The 16,781-nt window shown below is 40.3% G+C and overlaps 1 protein-coding gene across 1 annotated transcript in view; it reads left to right on the top strand.

Annotated features, from left to right (window-relative positions):
- Window positions 1–16,781, top strand: part of DIAPH2 (diaphanous related formin 2) — a 334,973-nt gene that overhangs the window by 212,727 nt on the left and 105,465 nt on the right. Inside the window, exon 25 of the mRNA XM_083422248.1 lies at window positions 14,493–14,628. Within this exon, the coding sequence (XP_083278374.1) occupies window positions 14,493–14,628 (136 nt within the window). The remainder of the gene's footprint in view (window positions 1–14,492; window positions 14,629–16,781) is intronic.

Here is a 16,781-nt window from a genome sequence, read left to right as displayed (position 1 = left end):
ACCCCTTTGGGTCCTGCAGTTCCTCTTCACATATGATTTTCCAACAAAATGTTCCCTATAAATAAGTTATTATTGCATTATCAGTAAGCATCAAGAAGAAAGCAAGTTATAAAGAAGGCTGTGTGGATAGTATAGGCTCTGACCTTTCTCAGTTGCTTTGTGAGCTTCTGCAGGTATTGATTATCATCAAAATTGTTTCCCTCCTTCAGGACAGAGAGACTTGGTATTCTGAAAAAGGGCATTACTTCTGTGAACCATGTTTGTTTTCTTGTGTTTCTTCTTACTGCTTTGAATTACTTTCTTATATCCCATATCTCAAATTGGCATTGAAGGGATAAATTATTCAACCTGCATAGATTTCATCACTACAGGCTGTTCTCATGTTTTAGAAACCATGTGGTGTTTGTCTTATGAAGTGACATCATTTTACAGAGAATGATGAAATAAGTATTTTATGGTCAAGTACACCTCAGGTGCTCCTGACCAACATTTTGCATTTGTTCTTTTGATGCCTGGAATTCCTATGTTGTGTGACAGTTTCTTTGTTTTAAAGACAAATAAATACTGGGGGCATAATCATGCCCTAACCTTTTCTTTCTCTTTGGAAATAATGGAACATATTACTGCTTTTCTTCCTAAATATATTTTTACATGATTGCTGTCTTCAGGCTTTTCCCATGTTAACTAGTTTGTACACACTGAGTACAGCTAGGTTCTATAGAATGGTAGGTATAGTTGCATCTGTGCCATAAAGACTAAATGAAGGATATACTGCTGCAATTATACAAGCAATTCCATTGTTTTACATAATCATCATTCACATTATACCTTAGCACATTTTTTAAAAGCAGCCAAAAGTATGGTAGGTGGGGGTATTCAAGAAGTATGTTTAAACATAAATCTGAAACATGGTTACAACCCAGCACTGGTAACAACTCATAGAAAGTCAACTTTAAGTATAGATCCCGCAGAGTTATCACTTGGTCATACTTAAACAATTTTTGGAGTGGAGAGAATGTATATTTATTAAGCGAAATGAAAGCCTTAGGACAGTTAGTCTTAAGGATTACTGAAATACTGAATAAGCTATATACAGAAAGGGAGGTGGAGTACAGTGTTAAGCACAAGTTGTAAATGGCATTTCTCTGCAGAATGTGGTTTTTATCTTGGGAAATACAGTGGTACCTCGGGTTACATATGCTTCAGGTTATATACACTTCAGGTTACAGCCTCTGCTAACCCAGAAATAGTGCTTCAGGTTAAGAACTTTGCTTCAGGGTGAGAACAGAAATTGTGCTCCGGCGGCACGGTGGCAGCAGGAGGCCCCATTAACTAAAGTGGTGCTTCAGGTTAGGAACAGTTTCAGGTTAAGTACGGACCTCCGGAACGAATTAAGTACTTAACCCGAGGTACCACTGTAAGTATTTGGGAGAAGGATAATAGTGGTGGGTTATCCCTGCCTTATAATATGGCAGGCCTACAAACAATGACTGAGGCAGGGACTGAAGACAATATAAATTTCTGTCTTCAAACCTGCAGCTATGGTCAAGCCAAGTCTCACTCCAGATGTCCCTTCCATTTATACTTTTGGGTCCCTCACACCTGTCTCAACTCATTCTGAATACTCTTCCCATCCACCTCTCTCTCTCTCTCAAACACTTGTTAGGATAATTGTCCATTGTACCACTGATTTCTTTCTGTCTTTCGTTAAAATATTTTCAAGAAGTTAATAAAGACACATTGCACCGTAGAATTAAATGCACAACAAGCATTTGAGAAGAAATTGTTAGCTTTATCAACTTGCAATGGAGGCAGATGAGCTTTTGTGAAAGATGTTCAAAAGCTAAGCTGCTGTTTTATGTCAACAACAGACATTGTGAGTCAATCAACATACAGAAGATTTGCTTTAGGGTTATGTCATGGGATGAAGTTTAGCTGTTTGTACTGCAGAAGAATATAATGGTAAACTTATTGCATTTTTAACTCAATCAATTATGATTCTGAGCATTGTAATGCAGGGTCTTATATTATTAGTTCATGGCCTGTCCACATCTGGATGTAAGACTCTAGCTACAGCAGGACTGCAAACCTTCTTTAGTTACTGAAGAAGAATGGATTTGTTTAACTTTCTGCATTCTATGTTGGTGTTTCCTGCAGGCTCTTGTTCTTATTCCTAAAATCTCCTACGAGGAACCACTTTTGTCATCCCCCCCCCCCGCAATTGTCATATCATTGTTCTTTGCATAGTCTTTGCTCTGCATGTGTCTTGAATGAGAATGAGCTCATATTGTCCCTTCCTTACCATAGGATCTATCTATCTGAAGACATAGAGCAAAACCACATGCCCTATAGAAATAATATGAATGTAATGCTTGTTTTGAGCACCTATGTCTGACAGAGAAGGTCCAGAATATTTATAAAACTAAGACTGTCCCAACAATGGAACACAGGTTTCACAATTCATTCTAATAGCAACATGAGAAGTTGCTTTGTACCAGGTCAGCCTATCTGTGTATCTTGTCCAGTATTATTTATTGTGACCAGTAGTAGTCCCTCTCCCAGCCCTGCTGCCTGATCCTTTTAACTGGAAATGCCAGGGGTCGAACATAGGACTTTCTGCATGCAAAGCATGCTTTCAACTTTTGAGTTATTGTCCCTCCCTAATAAAAGGTGTTAAGGGCAATTAATGAGGTATTGCAGTTGTGCAGCCTTCTGTTTCATTTCAGCAGGAAATTCTGTGCATGCCCTGATAAAATGGATGGGAGTCAGGAAACAGCAATGGTCTAGTATTGGCATAAGGAAGCCTGAATTTTAGTCTTCATCTTTAACTATTCAATATCTGAAGGTGACTCTATTTTGAAGAAAAAACAAAGAAGAGATTGCTATCAGACAGCTCAAAGAAAGTCCTATGTTATAACTGATCTTAATCTATGATGGAAGTTGTACAGTACAGTGGTACCTCGGGTTACAAACACTTCAGGTTACAAACTCCGCTAACCTGGAAGTAGTACCTCGGGTTGAGAACTTAGATACAGGATGAGAACGGAAATCGTGCACTGGCGGCGTGGTGGCAGCAGGTGGCCCCATTAGCAAAAGCACGCCTCAGGTTAGGAATGGTTTCGGGTTAAGAACGGACCTCCGAAACTAATTTTTCGCCCTATAGGACGCACCGGTCCATAGGACGCACCTAGATTTGGGGGGGGGGGAATAAAGGTTAAAAAAAAATATTCCCCCCCCCCCCAGGCGCGGGGCTGGGGCGGGGGAAGCCCGAGCTTCCCCCTCCCCCAGAATGGGACCCAGAGCGATGCCGAAGCTGCGTGCAGCTTTGGCATCGCTCCGGGAGCTTGCGGGGCTGGGGGAGGGGGAAGCCCAAGCTTCCCCCTCCCCCAGCCCCCAGAACAGGAGCCAGAGAGATGCCGAAGCTGCGGACAGCTTCAGCATCGCTCTGGGAGCTTGCGTGGCTGCGGGAGGGTCGGGCTTCCCCCGACCCCAGCCCCCTGAACAGGAGCCAGAGCGATGCCAAAGCTGCGTGCTGGGAGCTTGCGGGGCTGGGGGAGGAGGAAGCCCTCCCCCAGCCTCCAAACAAGGTTGGGAGACAGTGGGATGGCTTCTCCCCCCACCAGTCTTCTAACCAAGTCAGGAGACAGCGGGAAAGGCGTGCTGCGCCTCCCCGCTGTACCCCGAGTTTGCCGGGCTGGCGACGGGGAGGAGCAGGCTTCTCCCCCGCCAGCCTTCTAACCAAGTCGGGGGACAGCGGGATGGCGGCGTTCTGCCTCCCCGCTGTCCCCCGAGCTTGTGGGGCTCTCCTGAAGCCTGGAGAGTGAGAGGGGTCGGTGCGCACTGACCCCTCTCGCTCTCCAGGCTTCAGCGAAAGCCTACATTCGCTCCATAGGACGCATACACATTTCCCCTTCATTTTTGGAGGGGGAAAAGTGTGTCCTAAAGGGCGAAAAATACGGTAATTTCATACCACTGTATAACCATAAATATCCCAAACAGTAAAGTTAAAGAAATATGGTGTTGTGAGTCAGTCTTGGTGGTTGCTTGTTTCCTAAAGTGCTACAGTCCTTTCTGTTGCAATTTAGCATGTATTTAGCAAAAATAGGGAGAATGGCATATTGCTTTAGATGGAAAGGTGAAAGTCTGTGTTAAGTGGTCTTCAAACTGTGATCTTGGAAGTCCTAGAGTTGCATAGAATTTTATTGGGGATTCAAAAGGCAATTAATAATTGCATACAAGTTTTTTTAAAAGACAGTTTAATTACCCTCTGCAGGGTAGTACTGGAACTTCTAGGGTGCACTCCTAGTAAATCCAACGTTATGGTGAAACGAGCATTGAGTTCTAGCCCAGCAGCAGCTAGGGACCCAAGTTTGAGAAACACTGTCCTACAGCAAGCTCTAAAGTTCTCTAGAATGCACATTCATGTGACAGGACACAGATGTGCTCCTTGAAAGGTAAGTGAATGTTGAGTGCCTTCTCTGCTTGGGAAGGACCGTGATGCAGAAGGTCCCAGATTCAAGCTCCAGGATGGTGTTTCCTTGCAACCTTCAGAGACAGCTTTCGTGGACAGTCTTTGCCTGTTAGTGTAGACAATACTGAGTTAGTTGGGTCAAATGTATCCTATTATATTATGTTCACTGTAGGCCAGGAGTGGGAAGCCTCAGGCACGGGCGGAAGGGTGGCAACTGTGCTTCTTGGGGCTCTCTGACCCTTGCAACTCTTCTCAGGCCACATTCCTTCTCCCCAAGTCACATCCATTCCAAGCTCTGTTGTACACCCAAATGCTTTTGTGTAACTCAAATATGACCTTGAACTATGACAATTCATCTTGCTTGCCTGGATATAAAGGTGTGTGTGTGTATGTGTGACTGTATAAACTTCTGATTTCTGCATGGCTGAAATGTAGACAGTCTGAAAACCACAAGCCAGCATTATGGAATCAATGTGGTAAATACAAATCAGGTGCCAGTAGAAAATTAGACAAAGTGAGATTAGGGAGCTTTAGACATGTGTAATATTTTAAGGAGGTGCCAGAAGTACAAGATAATAGCTTGAGGAATATAGTGCAAGAGGCACAAAAATAGAAAAAGCCTTTTAAAAATAAGCAGTTTTAAAACAATTATCCTGTGTATATATGGGGTGCATATGTTTACCATCATCACAGGCATCTGTGTATGGTTACCAGTTTTGGAAAACCAGGAATGGGACATTTATTGAACAAACATTGAAGGAGACATTTAAGCAAAGCAGTATAGTACAGATGTTTCCCCATTAACCTGTGCATCTGTATTTATGCCTACACTATGCTCCACTGTGATTCCACTCAGCTTCCTCCAAATCTTTTGTGCTTGTGACATTTGCATGTTGGCATTTGTTTCAGGTGGGACTACTAATTCGTTAGGAGGGTTATAGTTAAACATTCTTTTCTTTATTTAATAAATGCAGTTCTTTTTTAGGAGGCACTCAAGGGTTTGCAGTACTGGCACCTCTTTCTTTTTCTTTTTCCTATTTTTTTTTGTTCAAAAGTGTGGCATTTACTGTTACAACTTCATAGTGAGTACCAACACCTATTTTTCTAGGGGGGAAAGCACTGAATAAATGAATAAATTTATTAGAATAGTCCAACTCATTTGATATTAAAGTGCTTCTGATTAGCAAACAAGTTTAGGATATATTAAAAAAAAATTCTTAATCACAAATTGAGATTCTTTGGGAAATGACATGCTATGAAGTTTATAATTCAGGGGTAAGTACCGTATATACTCGAGTATAAGCTGACCCAAATATAATCTGAGGCACCTAATTTTAGCACAAAAAACTGGGAAAACGTATTGACTTGACCTGGTGGTGGCAGCAGCAGAGGAAGAACAAGCAGCCTGAAAGGGCTGCTTTCGGGCTGCTCTTCTTCTGCCGCCGACAGTGGCAAAGGCAGAGGAGGAGGAAAGAGCAGCCTGAGAGTTCCTTTCAGGCTGCTTTTTCCTCTGCCGCCGCCTCTGCCGCTCGCAAGAGCAGTCATAGGAGCCGCGGTTGGGAGAGGCGCAGTGCAGCACCTCTCCCAACCGCGGCTCCTATGCCTGCCCTTGCGAGAGGCAGGCAGCGGTGGTTGGAGTCGAGGCGAGAAAGGGCTCCTTTCGGACTGCTCGTCCCTCCGCCGCCACTGCCCATCTCCCTCGAGTATAAGCCAAGGGGGGCTTTTTCAGCATAAAAAATGTGCTGAAAATGTTGACTTATACTCGAGTATATACAGTAGGTGACTGTGTTAAAAATAGAATGCTTAAGAATGTGAGGCACATTTCACTGAAATTCCCCACTGGAAGATATCAAGTTGGAAACATTAGCTTTATGATTGGAAAACACTACAGAGCACACAATCCAATGTTTTTTTAAGTTCTCCAAATCCCTAGTTAGTGACACTTGTCTAAGTTGTCAAAGTTAATGTTACAAATCCTCCAATGGCAATTCTCAAGAAGATTCAGGAAGAAGGCAGGAACCATCTCTTCAAACAAATGTAGATAAAATCTGAGAGTTGGGTGGAGCTCAGGCATAGCTTGAGCTCTATTAGCATAGTAATGAAAGTGGCACTTGCATACCATACCTAATCTCAAATAAAAGCAGTGACATTTTGTGGGGAGCAGGAGAGATGTGTGTGGCGATCACACAGGGCCCCCGGATGTTTGACAGTCTATTGATCCCTGTGCCAACACTGTGCTCACTTCCCCGCTGCCACCAACCCATTACTCTCGGGTACACCCCGAGTCCAGACAGTTGTTAAAATTAAACCAAATAAACAAGTTTATTTTATAAGCATTAACAAGTTTATGGTTTCTCAGATAATATTCCTGTCAGTTTCTTAACCTTACTTTCTTTAACAGTCTATACCTTCCTAATACTTTCTGACTGATTATCTCAACTTTTTGACTGACTCCTCTTAACAGATTCTCTCACATCAGACTAGCCCCACCCATAGACTTATCCTCCCTCTCTCTTCTCTAACTCCAGACTCACTTCTTAACAACTCTAACTCCTCCCCTTGGGTTCCTATAGGTTAGTCATGTTACACTTAGTTAACCCTTTCCTTATGAACCCAGTATGATGTCACACACCTAGGAGGGCAAACACCACAATGTGTTTGGGGATTTACAGATGACTGCTTGTAAGTCAAGAGGACAGTGGGCTGCAATAGTGACTTGCATCAAATGACTTAATTAAGCACACCTTTTTGTGCTAGGAATTCCTACCATCAGCCAAAGGAAACGTTGGGTTATGGTAAACGTGCACAGCGGGTTAGTTGGTTTGAGAGATCTACAAAACTAAATGGAGCATATTTGAAGGCGGCTAAACTGGGATGCACAACTGTCAGTGTTTTTTATGTATTCACTTTTTTAAAAGACTTGTAAACATGCTTTCATTAGTAAATATATGCAGAATGACTGGAAGTAGCATAATGTCAAGGCAATACAGATACATGCATGTTTCCATTGAAATAAATAACAACTTGATAAGAATGCAGTTTGCACAATACTCCTTGCTTGAAAGAGAAGATTTGATTTTAGATCTCCCCCCCCCCCAAAGTAGACCTACAATGTGCTGTATATAGGGCTGCATTTAAATACTGTTTAAAGCTTCAACTGGTGCAGAATGCAGGGACCTGGCAAGTTCTTGGAGCTACCATATTTTTCACTTCATAAGACGCATTTTCCCCCTCCTAAAAAGTAAGGGGAAATGTGTGTGCGTCTTATGGAGCGAATGCAGGGGGGAGGCAGGCAAGAAAAGCCCCCAAGAGCCGCACACAAGCTCCACGCAGCTCTTGCAGGCTTTTTCCCAGGAGGGAGAAGGGGCTGACACAGCCAGTCAGTCCCTTCTCCCTCCTTGTAGAAAAGCCTGCAGGAGCTGCACGCTCCTTAAAGGGTGCGCGGCTCCTGTGGGCTTTTGCGGGAGGTGGAGGAATTGCCATAGCCTTGCGCAGCCTCTCCCGGCTGAAGAGGTTGCGCTCAGCTAAAGAGGAAGCCGAGACAGCCAGCGGGATGGATCCCACTCTCTGTCTTGACTTCTTTGCTCTTTGGGGCTGGGGGGGGGACCCGGGCTTCCCCCAGCAGCCCTGAGAAGCTCTGGGAGAAGCGAGCAGGCTTCGCGCAGTCTGTCCGCTGCTCTTTGGGGCTGGGGGGGGAGGGAAATAATATTTTTTTTTCTTGATTTCCTCCTCTAAAAACTAGGTGCTTCTTGTGGTCTGGTGCATCCTATAGAGCGAAAAATACGGTAAGCAATTAGAGCATGTAACACCTGCCCTGGTTGCTAGTGTTTTTCTGAGTCCAATTAAAGTGTCGGTTAGCCTGATCCCAAGCAACTTAGGGTTTTAAAGGTCATTTGAAGACCTACCTTCAGCTGTATGAAGCTGCCACAAAGATCCATCAGGTTGGTCAGCACAATAGACAGAAGGATGTTTTATGCTCATTGTCCCAACCTTAGGAAATGCCATTTCATTGGAGAAACACCCAACCCTTTCCCCAGCTATGTTTAAATGGGCTTTAAAATCCTGTGTGTTTCAGTCGACTTTTAATTTAATTTGTAATATTCTGCATTTTATAAACAGTAGTTTCTGCTGTTTTATGTTTGGTTCATATTGAAATGGAATGTTTACACTGCTGCTTTCATTAATTGTATGTTATACATCTGAAAGCAGCCCTGCTTAGGGAATTTTTAAATGTTTGAAGTTTTATCGTGTTTTTACTATTCGTCTGGGAACCGCCCAGAGTGGCTGGGGAAACCCTGCCAGATGGCAGAGTATAGTAGTAGTAATAGTAGTAGTAGTAATTATTATTATTATTATTATTATTATTATTATTATTATTATTTGTGGGGGCACATGTAAAATGTATTGGGAATACTTTTTCCTTTAAAGACAGTATAGGAAAAGAAATTGGCAGTAAATAAATAAGTACATAAATAACAATAAGCATAGCACATGCCACACACATTTCTTATCAATAGAGTTGGTATCCTGCTTACTCAACTTATGTTCCATCATCCAGTAATAAACTTGCAGCAATGATGCACTTTCTCTTCTGTTTTCTCTCAGGTCTCCTTAGCTTTCACTACCAAGAAAGTAATAATAATAATTCATCATCATCATCTTGGTTGGGATGGTGTTGATGATGCTTTCTGTCCTCAATAATACTAGTTCATATGAAAAATATGATTTTATAAATAATTCTATGAATGGCTAGAAAGTCATTTAGGTAACAGTACACAGCACTCGAGAAAATCCATCATGTGCATTGCAAAATATTTGAAACTTGCAGGTCTTTCTATATAATTCAAAAGCGTAGTTACAACTATTTCTGAAGAATCTGCAATGAAGTTACCAGAAAGAATGAAAACCTTTACTTTTGATCATTACTTTTCTCTGGGCTAGGTTTTAAAAAGATAACTAAAAACACTGAATGCTATCCTTTCATCTTCCAGCCTGTTGATCTGGCATGATTCCTGTGTGTGAGCCATCTTGCAAAAAAAGTATTTTTTTCTTTTAAATAAATAATACAAAGTAACTGCAGACTAAACCATCTGAAAGTTTTCATTTCTTTAAAATCTTCAAATAACTTAAATCTTCTAAAAGTTGTTTGTGTGCCTTTCAGTTACTCATCTGGGATATCATTCTGCTGTATATGTTGTAAAAGCACTATGCAAGTCAGAAATTTAGGTATATTAAATTTGTACACTGCTTCTCACTAATAAAATTCAGAAGTGGTTTACAATTAAACTACAAATGCAACAACAAAATCACCCAAACATTTTAAATCAAATCTAACTATACAGTCATATCATTGGTGCTGCCCAAATGCCCAGGAAAACAAAAGTGCATTTGCCTTCCACCTTAATGGAGACCAAGTTGGTGCTGGGGTGGGATCTGTATGCATAGAGAATCCAATAAAGAGAGGGCTGTTCCACAGAAGGCCTGTACTGTCCTCTCCACTCTCCAGACCTTATTTGAAGGTGGCATGCAGAGATGGGCTTCAGATGATTATCTCAGGATGTGGACAGGTTCATATAAGGAAAGATGGTCATTTATGTTTACTGGTGCCAAGCTGTCTAAGGCTGTTGAATTAGGCATGGAAACTAATTGACAGCCAGTAAAGTTGGGCCAGTACTGGTATTATATGTTTATGCCTTCTAGTTCCAGTTAAAGATCTAGCTGATGCATTCTGCACTAGCTGCAATTTGTATACTGTTTTCAAAGGCAGTCCCATGTGCAACCAATTGCATAAGTTTATCAAAGCCTGGCTATTTCCATCCAAGCTAGTTTGCAAGGCTACCAGCCGAAGTTTGTAGCAGGTGCTCTTTGTCACTTGTGACTCAAATGGATCTAAGAATACCCCTGAGCTGAGGACACAGCATTTTACTTAAAGCCCATATTTAGATCATTACAGATTGAATACTTTTGCTCAGTTGCTGTCCCATACTGCTGCTTCTAGATCAGGAACCTGCCAGTTAGTGAAGTTCATTCCCCAGCTGAATTTATCACAATATCTTGGTGTGCCAGGAATCATAATCCTTTTTGACATTTCTCTGAAGTTTCATGTCAGATGTGATGTTTCCACACAAGCCAGAAGCTTCAATGCAAGCAGAGTCTGTCGGTCTCTCTTTTTTTCATGCCCCCTGACTAGGAAACACACAGTTTATCTGCCGCTTTGGATACTACTTGCTTAGGGTATTTTTGTTGTTAGTTTGCCTTGTTGCTCAACAAACTAAGTTATCTGAATTTGTAATTAACTCCTAGGAGATTACTAGGATATTCAGGTGCAAAAGGAGTGAAATAAAACTAAAACTATCCAGAATTGGATGAATAACAGGTTAGAAATTTTCACCCTTGGCCCTCATATGTTACACATTAACTTCCTATTAGCCATTGTACATTATACTAATGAGCAGTGACAGGAAATGCATTTTTCCTCTTCTTACATATTCTGAGCTTTTTTGAGGAGGGTGTGGGGACAGAGTGAATTAGGCAAGCTTGAAGGAAAAGCCTTTTGGAGTAGAACAAATCTTTAATATAAGTGCATAATGCATAGTACCTGACTGTATATTTAATATCCAAGGAGGTGTGTACAGTCAGTTCCTTTCTGCTTATTTTTAATATTTTACTTCAGAGATTTTTCCCCATAACTGCCTTGGTCTGCAAAGCTTTGCTCATCAAACCTCAGGACATAGCGTATATGATAAACCCATTAATTTTTCTTCTTAGAAAGCAACAAGGCCAACTCTGTTGAATATTAGAGGTATATTTATGTGAATCCTAACAAAAAAGGAGGAACATGGACTTTTTTCTGCTTACTTCAGTAGGTTGCAGCTATAGTAAATACCACAACTAACCAATTTCCCAAGAAAAAGAGATACTTCTCTCTTCAGCTAAACTCACATGAGATCTCAGATAGTTTTAACACAAAAAACTAAAGCTTGTTTTTGTTGTAACTTCTGCTTTTGTTACTATCATCTTTTTTCTGTTTTGTTTTTAATCATTAGGAGTATGTATATATATATATATATGATTTAGCAAGTAGATAAAATTATAATAACACATAAAAGTATTCCCTCTTTTGGACATCAAATGCTTTTCCCAACTAATTTTTGGTGCACTTAATCCTTTCTCATTTCTACCCAATTATATGTAATTGTTTTCTAAATGACTCAGTGATATAGCCTCACCAACCTTGTCTACTTAGCTGTTCATTCATTATTATTTTTTCTTGCATGAAAAAAGGGTTCCTAACAACTGCTCTAAAGTTACTGTTTTTCTTGGTTCTTATCTCCCTCAACCTAGCATCCTGGATAGAAAGTAGAATTTTTAACAGGAGACTTTGAAAGCAAAAACCAATAAACAGTAATTTGGGAAAGATAAAGTAAGTTTAGTTGCTGGGCTATGCCAATACAGACTGCAATGTGGGTGATTTCAGTTTGCTCATTTATATCCAAGAAGGCTATGCCCATTCAAAACTAGCATCTCAGAACAGCACCTGTGTTAAACACTTCACCCTGAGGGACTTCCTCTGGTTTTGAAGCTTTCATGTTAGCAGTATTTCCCAAATATAATAAAATATTATCTTATTTGTGAGGTTTGGATTTTCTGTTTACCCTGGAAAAAGATTCTGAGATAAATGCATTTACTATACATTTAATTTCAGTTGCTTCAAAATGTAACTCTACTTTGGAGAAAGCACTTGGTCTCAGTAGCACCCGACTTTGTTAAAGGATAAACATCCATGCTAATAGAAGCATTCGTTTTCATTGCCTTTTACCCTTAGAGAGAGAAGATAATTTGAATGAAATAGGCAGATAAAGAGGTAATCTGGATTTTATTTTATTTTTGTAAGGAAAAGCTTAGCATTTTTATTGGTCTTATATGCACATTCTGAATCCTAATATTAGAATTCACCTCCTGTAAGTTTGTCCACAAAACTCATCAAGGGAGATTCAAATGGCTTAATTCATATGCCATTAAATTTAATGGTTGAGGAAAAGAGAAATTACTGACTTTTCATAACAGATTTGACCCCAAGGCATTTTAACATTAATATTTACTGTTGTCCACCTTTAGATAGACAAGTATAGAGGCAGGTGACACAATTTGGAATGTGTTTGCAAGTGTCTCTCCCCCCCCCCAACTGTTAAATTGCTTACTTCATTTAATTGGCTTCCTTCTTAATTTATATACTACACTACATTGTGGTCTGTTTTTCTAGCACAGACTTTTCTGTTCCTGTAGTATGTCAGATTCATTATAGACAAATCAGTCACTACAGCAGCAAAGACACTAAATATTTCTGAGTTGTCCTAGATGAGACAACCAAAAACCTCTTTGACAAATGAGCAGACCTGGCATTGGCTAACTTCTCTTACAACTTTTTTTTAAATGACATTCTAATTCAGGGTGAGTTTTAATATATAAGAGTAGCTTATATCAGTTTATGGAGATTTCCAAAGACATGAAGCATTTGTGGAAGTTTATTTTTAAAAACCTAAAAAGGCACAGTTGTTACACAATTTTGGCCACTAGTGTAACATATTATGTGCATAAAGGTAAAGGTAAAGGTACCCCTGCCCGTACGGGCCAGTCTTGACAGACTCTAGGGTTGTGCGCCCATCTCACTCAAAGAGGCCGGGGGCCAGCGCTGTCCGAAGACACTTCCAGGTCACGTGGCCAGCGTGACATCGCTGCTCTGGCAAGCCAGAGCCGCACACGGAAACGCCGTTTACCTACCCGCTAGTAAGCTGTCCCTATTTATCTACTTGCACCCGAGAGTGCTTTCGAACTGCTAGGTTGGCAGGCGCTGGGACCGAACAACGGGAGCGCACCCCGCTGCGGGGATTCGAACCGCCGACCTTTCGATCGGCAAGCCCTAGGCGCTGAGGCTTTTACCCACAGCGCCACCCGTGTCCCATTATGTGCATAAGTAGGCTTAAATCTCAGCTTATATGTTCACTTTTCCTCTTCCCTTCTTTCCTGTTGTGCTACAATTTCTTATTTGGCAAATCAAACAAGGCAAGCTATGGCATCAACATTGTTGTACCACTGTGGATGAAACAGAAAACTATGGTTTGTTAAGATCCCATAAGTACGTTTAAAAATTGCAGTGCAATAGTGGAAACCGGCCATTGGTGTCATCCAGACCATAAGAACCTTTATGTGTATTTTAAAAGGTTTAATTCCAGGACCTAAGAGCAACCCCCCCCCCCAAAAAAACACAACCACACATGTGTCTGGTCATAATTGCCTGCTAGATCCCCAAAGATGGTTTTGTATATAATTAAACTTATTAGTTGTCTTTTCATTTCAAATTATTGTTTGTGATGTGCACTAGTTAGACACATTCCAAAAGAAAACTGTTTGATAGTGGTTACAACTCATTTGAAAAACTAGCAATGTTTTTGTTGATTTAAAACTTCATCAAATGTAAGTTTCCAAAGAAAGAAATTTGCATTAGGAAGATATTTCCATGTTTCTGCTATATTGAAACCATAGTCAGGATACAGAAGTTGTACATTTTCTTAGGCATGTATGGACTGCTACATGTTCTTTTGTTTCCTTTGGAGGTATGCCATAGTAGATTAATACCAAGTGTCTGTTGGTTGAGTGGGCACAATGTATTTCTGAACTTCACTTTGAAGTTTATCTGTACTTGATGGGGGACTTGTTCACTTGCTCAAGGTGTCATCCATTAATAATTTTGTAACATAGGCATTTATTTTCCATTACTTTGAATTTCTGTTCTGGATAGGCTTGTATGTCAAAAAATTTTCAGACTGAAAGGCACAAAGACTTGAAGGGATGTTTTTTTTATTGTTAGTTAGAAAACTGTTTTTCACCTGGCACCTTCAAAGGCGACATGATCTTTCTCCAGGCAACTAAAATACAACTCAGGTCTATACACAAACAAGGTTTTCTCAATTTGCTGTGCATAAGTAATGGAAAAACACTGTGTTTCACTTTCCTAATGCAGGAGGCACTGAAGGAAAATAACAAGAGAAGAGAGATGGAGGAGAAAATTAAGAGAGCCAAGCTAGCTAAAGAGAAAGCAGAACGTGAGAAACTGGAGCGGCAACAGAAGAAGAAGCAACTGATTGACATGAATAAAGGTAAGTAAGCATTTGTAATAGATCTGATCTGGTTAAGACCACTCTCAGTTGTAAAAAAGACTTAATTGCTGCATTAAAGGTGCAGAAAGAGATAGCATGTCCAGGCATCTTCTCCATGTCTAGTTCTTTTGTTCCTTCTTCTACTGCCATTTCTTACAGTCTTTTCCAAAGCATTTTGTATTGAGTTATTGACTTGTTTTCCTTTGGTACAGTTAAATGTGTGTGTTTTTAAATGGATTTACTTGTTCTAAAAATCACTGCAGTGTTTTAATTTTTTTATTCTACAAACATCTTTATAATAGTGGGTGTGCAGCAGTTAACATCTCTCTTCTATAGTTTGAAGGTTTCCCATTATAAATGGATGCGCTCTCAGCAGTGCTCTTTCAAGAGCTGGTTCAGCTGCAAGCCTCACTACAGATTGACAATTGGATATGATAAAGAAAACCTTACGTTAAGATTTCTGGTTAGTTGAAATGACACTATAATGTGTACATCAGCATTCTGTGAGAATGGGCGCAGGAAGGAAAGGAGAGGAAGAATCAATAGGCCCCTAATATCTGTGCTTTGCAGAGTTCCAAAAGACAGTTGAAATGCATGCTTTATTTTCCATCCCTTTGGGTTCCTGAAACGGAGAAGAGAGATGACACAAATATGAATTAGATTGAACGAGAGATTACTTCACCCTGCAGTTTGCTGTTCTCCCTTCTGTGATCATTTCAGTTCTGTTGTGAGGCAGAGCTTAATCCATCCCAATCATAAAACACATAAAAATGCTCAGTGTGTGACTGTGACTTGTCTTTTCTACCCAGTGAGCAAATCTGACAGGATTCAGTTCTAGCAAAAATAACAACATTTCTCTCTTGACAAATCTTATGTAAGATGCCAAGGTGTATTAGTTGAATGGTAGAACAAGCCTTATAATTAGGGTGAATTGAGGCAACAGGACTTCTCAGAATTTGAACCAATTAGATGAGTTTTGGAATAAAAACATTGCACATTAAAGTATCTTTTTTCTATTTTAGAGAAAGGCAGCACCTTAGATTCATAGTCTAATATTGCACAAATGAGCTAGTGGTTTGCTGTTTGACTCAAGGCTCTAAAAAAGAGAAAAGAATACATGCTGCTGCACCCAAGCTTTTCTCTAATGCTGTAGCTATTGTTTGTATGATGCCTATCACAAAGCATAGCCCCTTGCTTGTTTTTTACCCTTCCCAATTTATATTACCTGTTGAGGAGAAAGAGATAGGTTGGGCTATGGGCTTTCACACCTCCTCCTCCTCTTGCCCCCACCTTTCCTTCTCCACTGTCTCCCAGAACAAGAAGAGATTGAAGCGGGAGGAGCAAAGGTTACACCCAGGCGTAGCTCAGAAAGGGGAGAGACATAAGCAGAGGTTGAGTGTGGGGCCTCTTTGTTGCAGCAACTGCCTCATTTGGTGCACACCTAGGAGTACCTGAGAGATGTAGGACTGATTGACATAACTTTCCCTAACTTGTCAGTGTCACTCTGGACATTCCATGCCTGACAGCAAAATGACACTATGTTCCGACCATTTCCATGTTTAAATTTTGCTATTTATTTTACTTCCACTTTGAATTTCTCCCCACTTTTAATATTTTGTTGATTTTGTTAAAAACTACAAACATAACAGAAGTAAAGAAAACAAGTAATAAAAAAAATAACCTTAAAGCATTACTGGCTGGATTACAAAATGAATAATGAAGTATTGAATCATACAAAGATTCCCTTTTACAAATGAGATATGGAAAAATAAAAGTATTCTTCACCTGTGAATTACATCTTTATTGAGGACAATGTTTATATAAAGTCTTAGATGACATTGAGTGGCTATATTCGTATAAGAAATAAATCATGTCATATAGCAAAAACAATTTAAAAAACCCAGTATTCTGATATCCTCCCTTTAGAAACCTTTAGTTCATGAGATATATTTTCAAGGCAGCCAAGTTGCCAGACTAGATTATCAGCAATCCAAATTATTAAGATTGAAGAGCTTCCAGGATTTGGCAGTGGAGCTCTGGGCTGCTGTTGTGACTTACATTCCAAGTCCTGTTCTGTTTCCATATATAGTTTCAAAAGCACGAGGAGAAAGATGCATCAAAAGTTTAGTTAGTTATTAAAGAGATTTCAGAAA

This window comes from Podarcis tiliguerta (assembly GCF_965153285.1).
Source record: "Podarcis tiliguerta genome assembly, chromosome: Z".
Classification (NCBI taxonomy): domain Eukaryota; kingdom Metazoa; phylum Chordata; class Lepidosauria; order Squamata; family Lacertidae; genus Podarcis; species Podarcis tiliguerta.
Note: the sequence above shows the minus strand (reverse complement) of the source record. Positions and strands in the feature narration are given on the sequence as shown.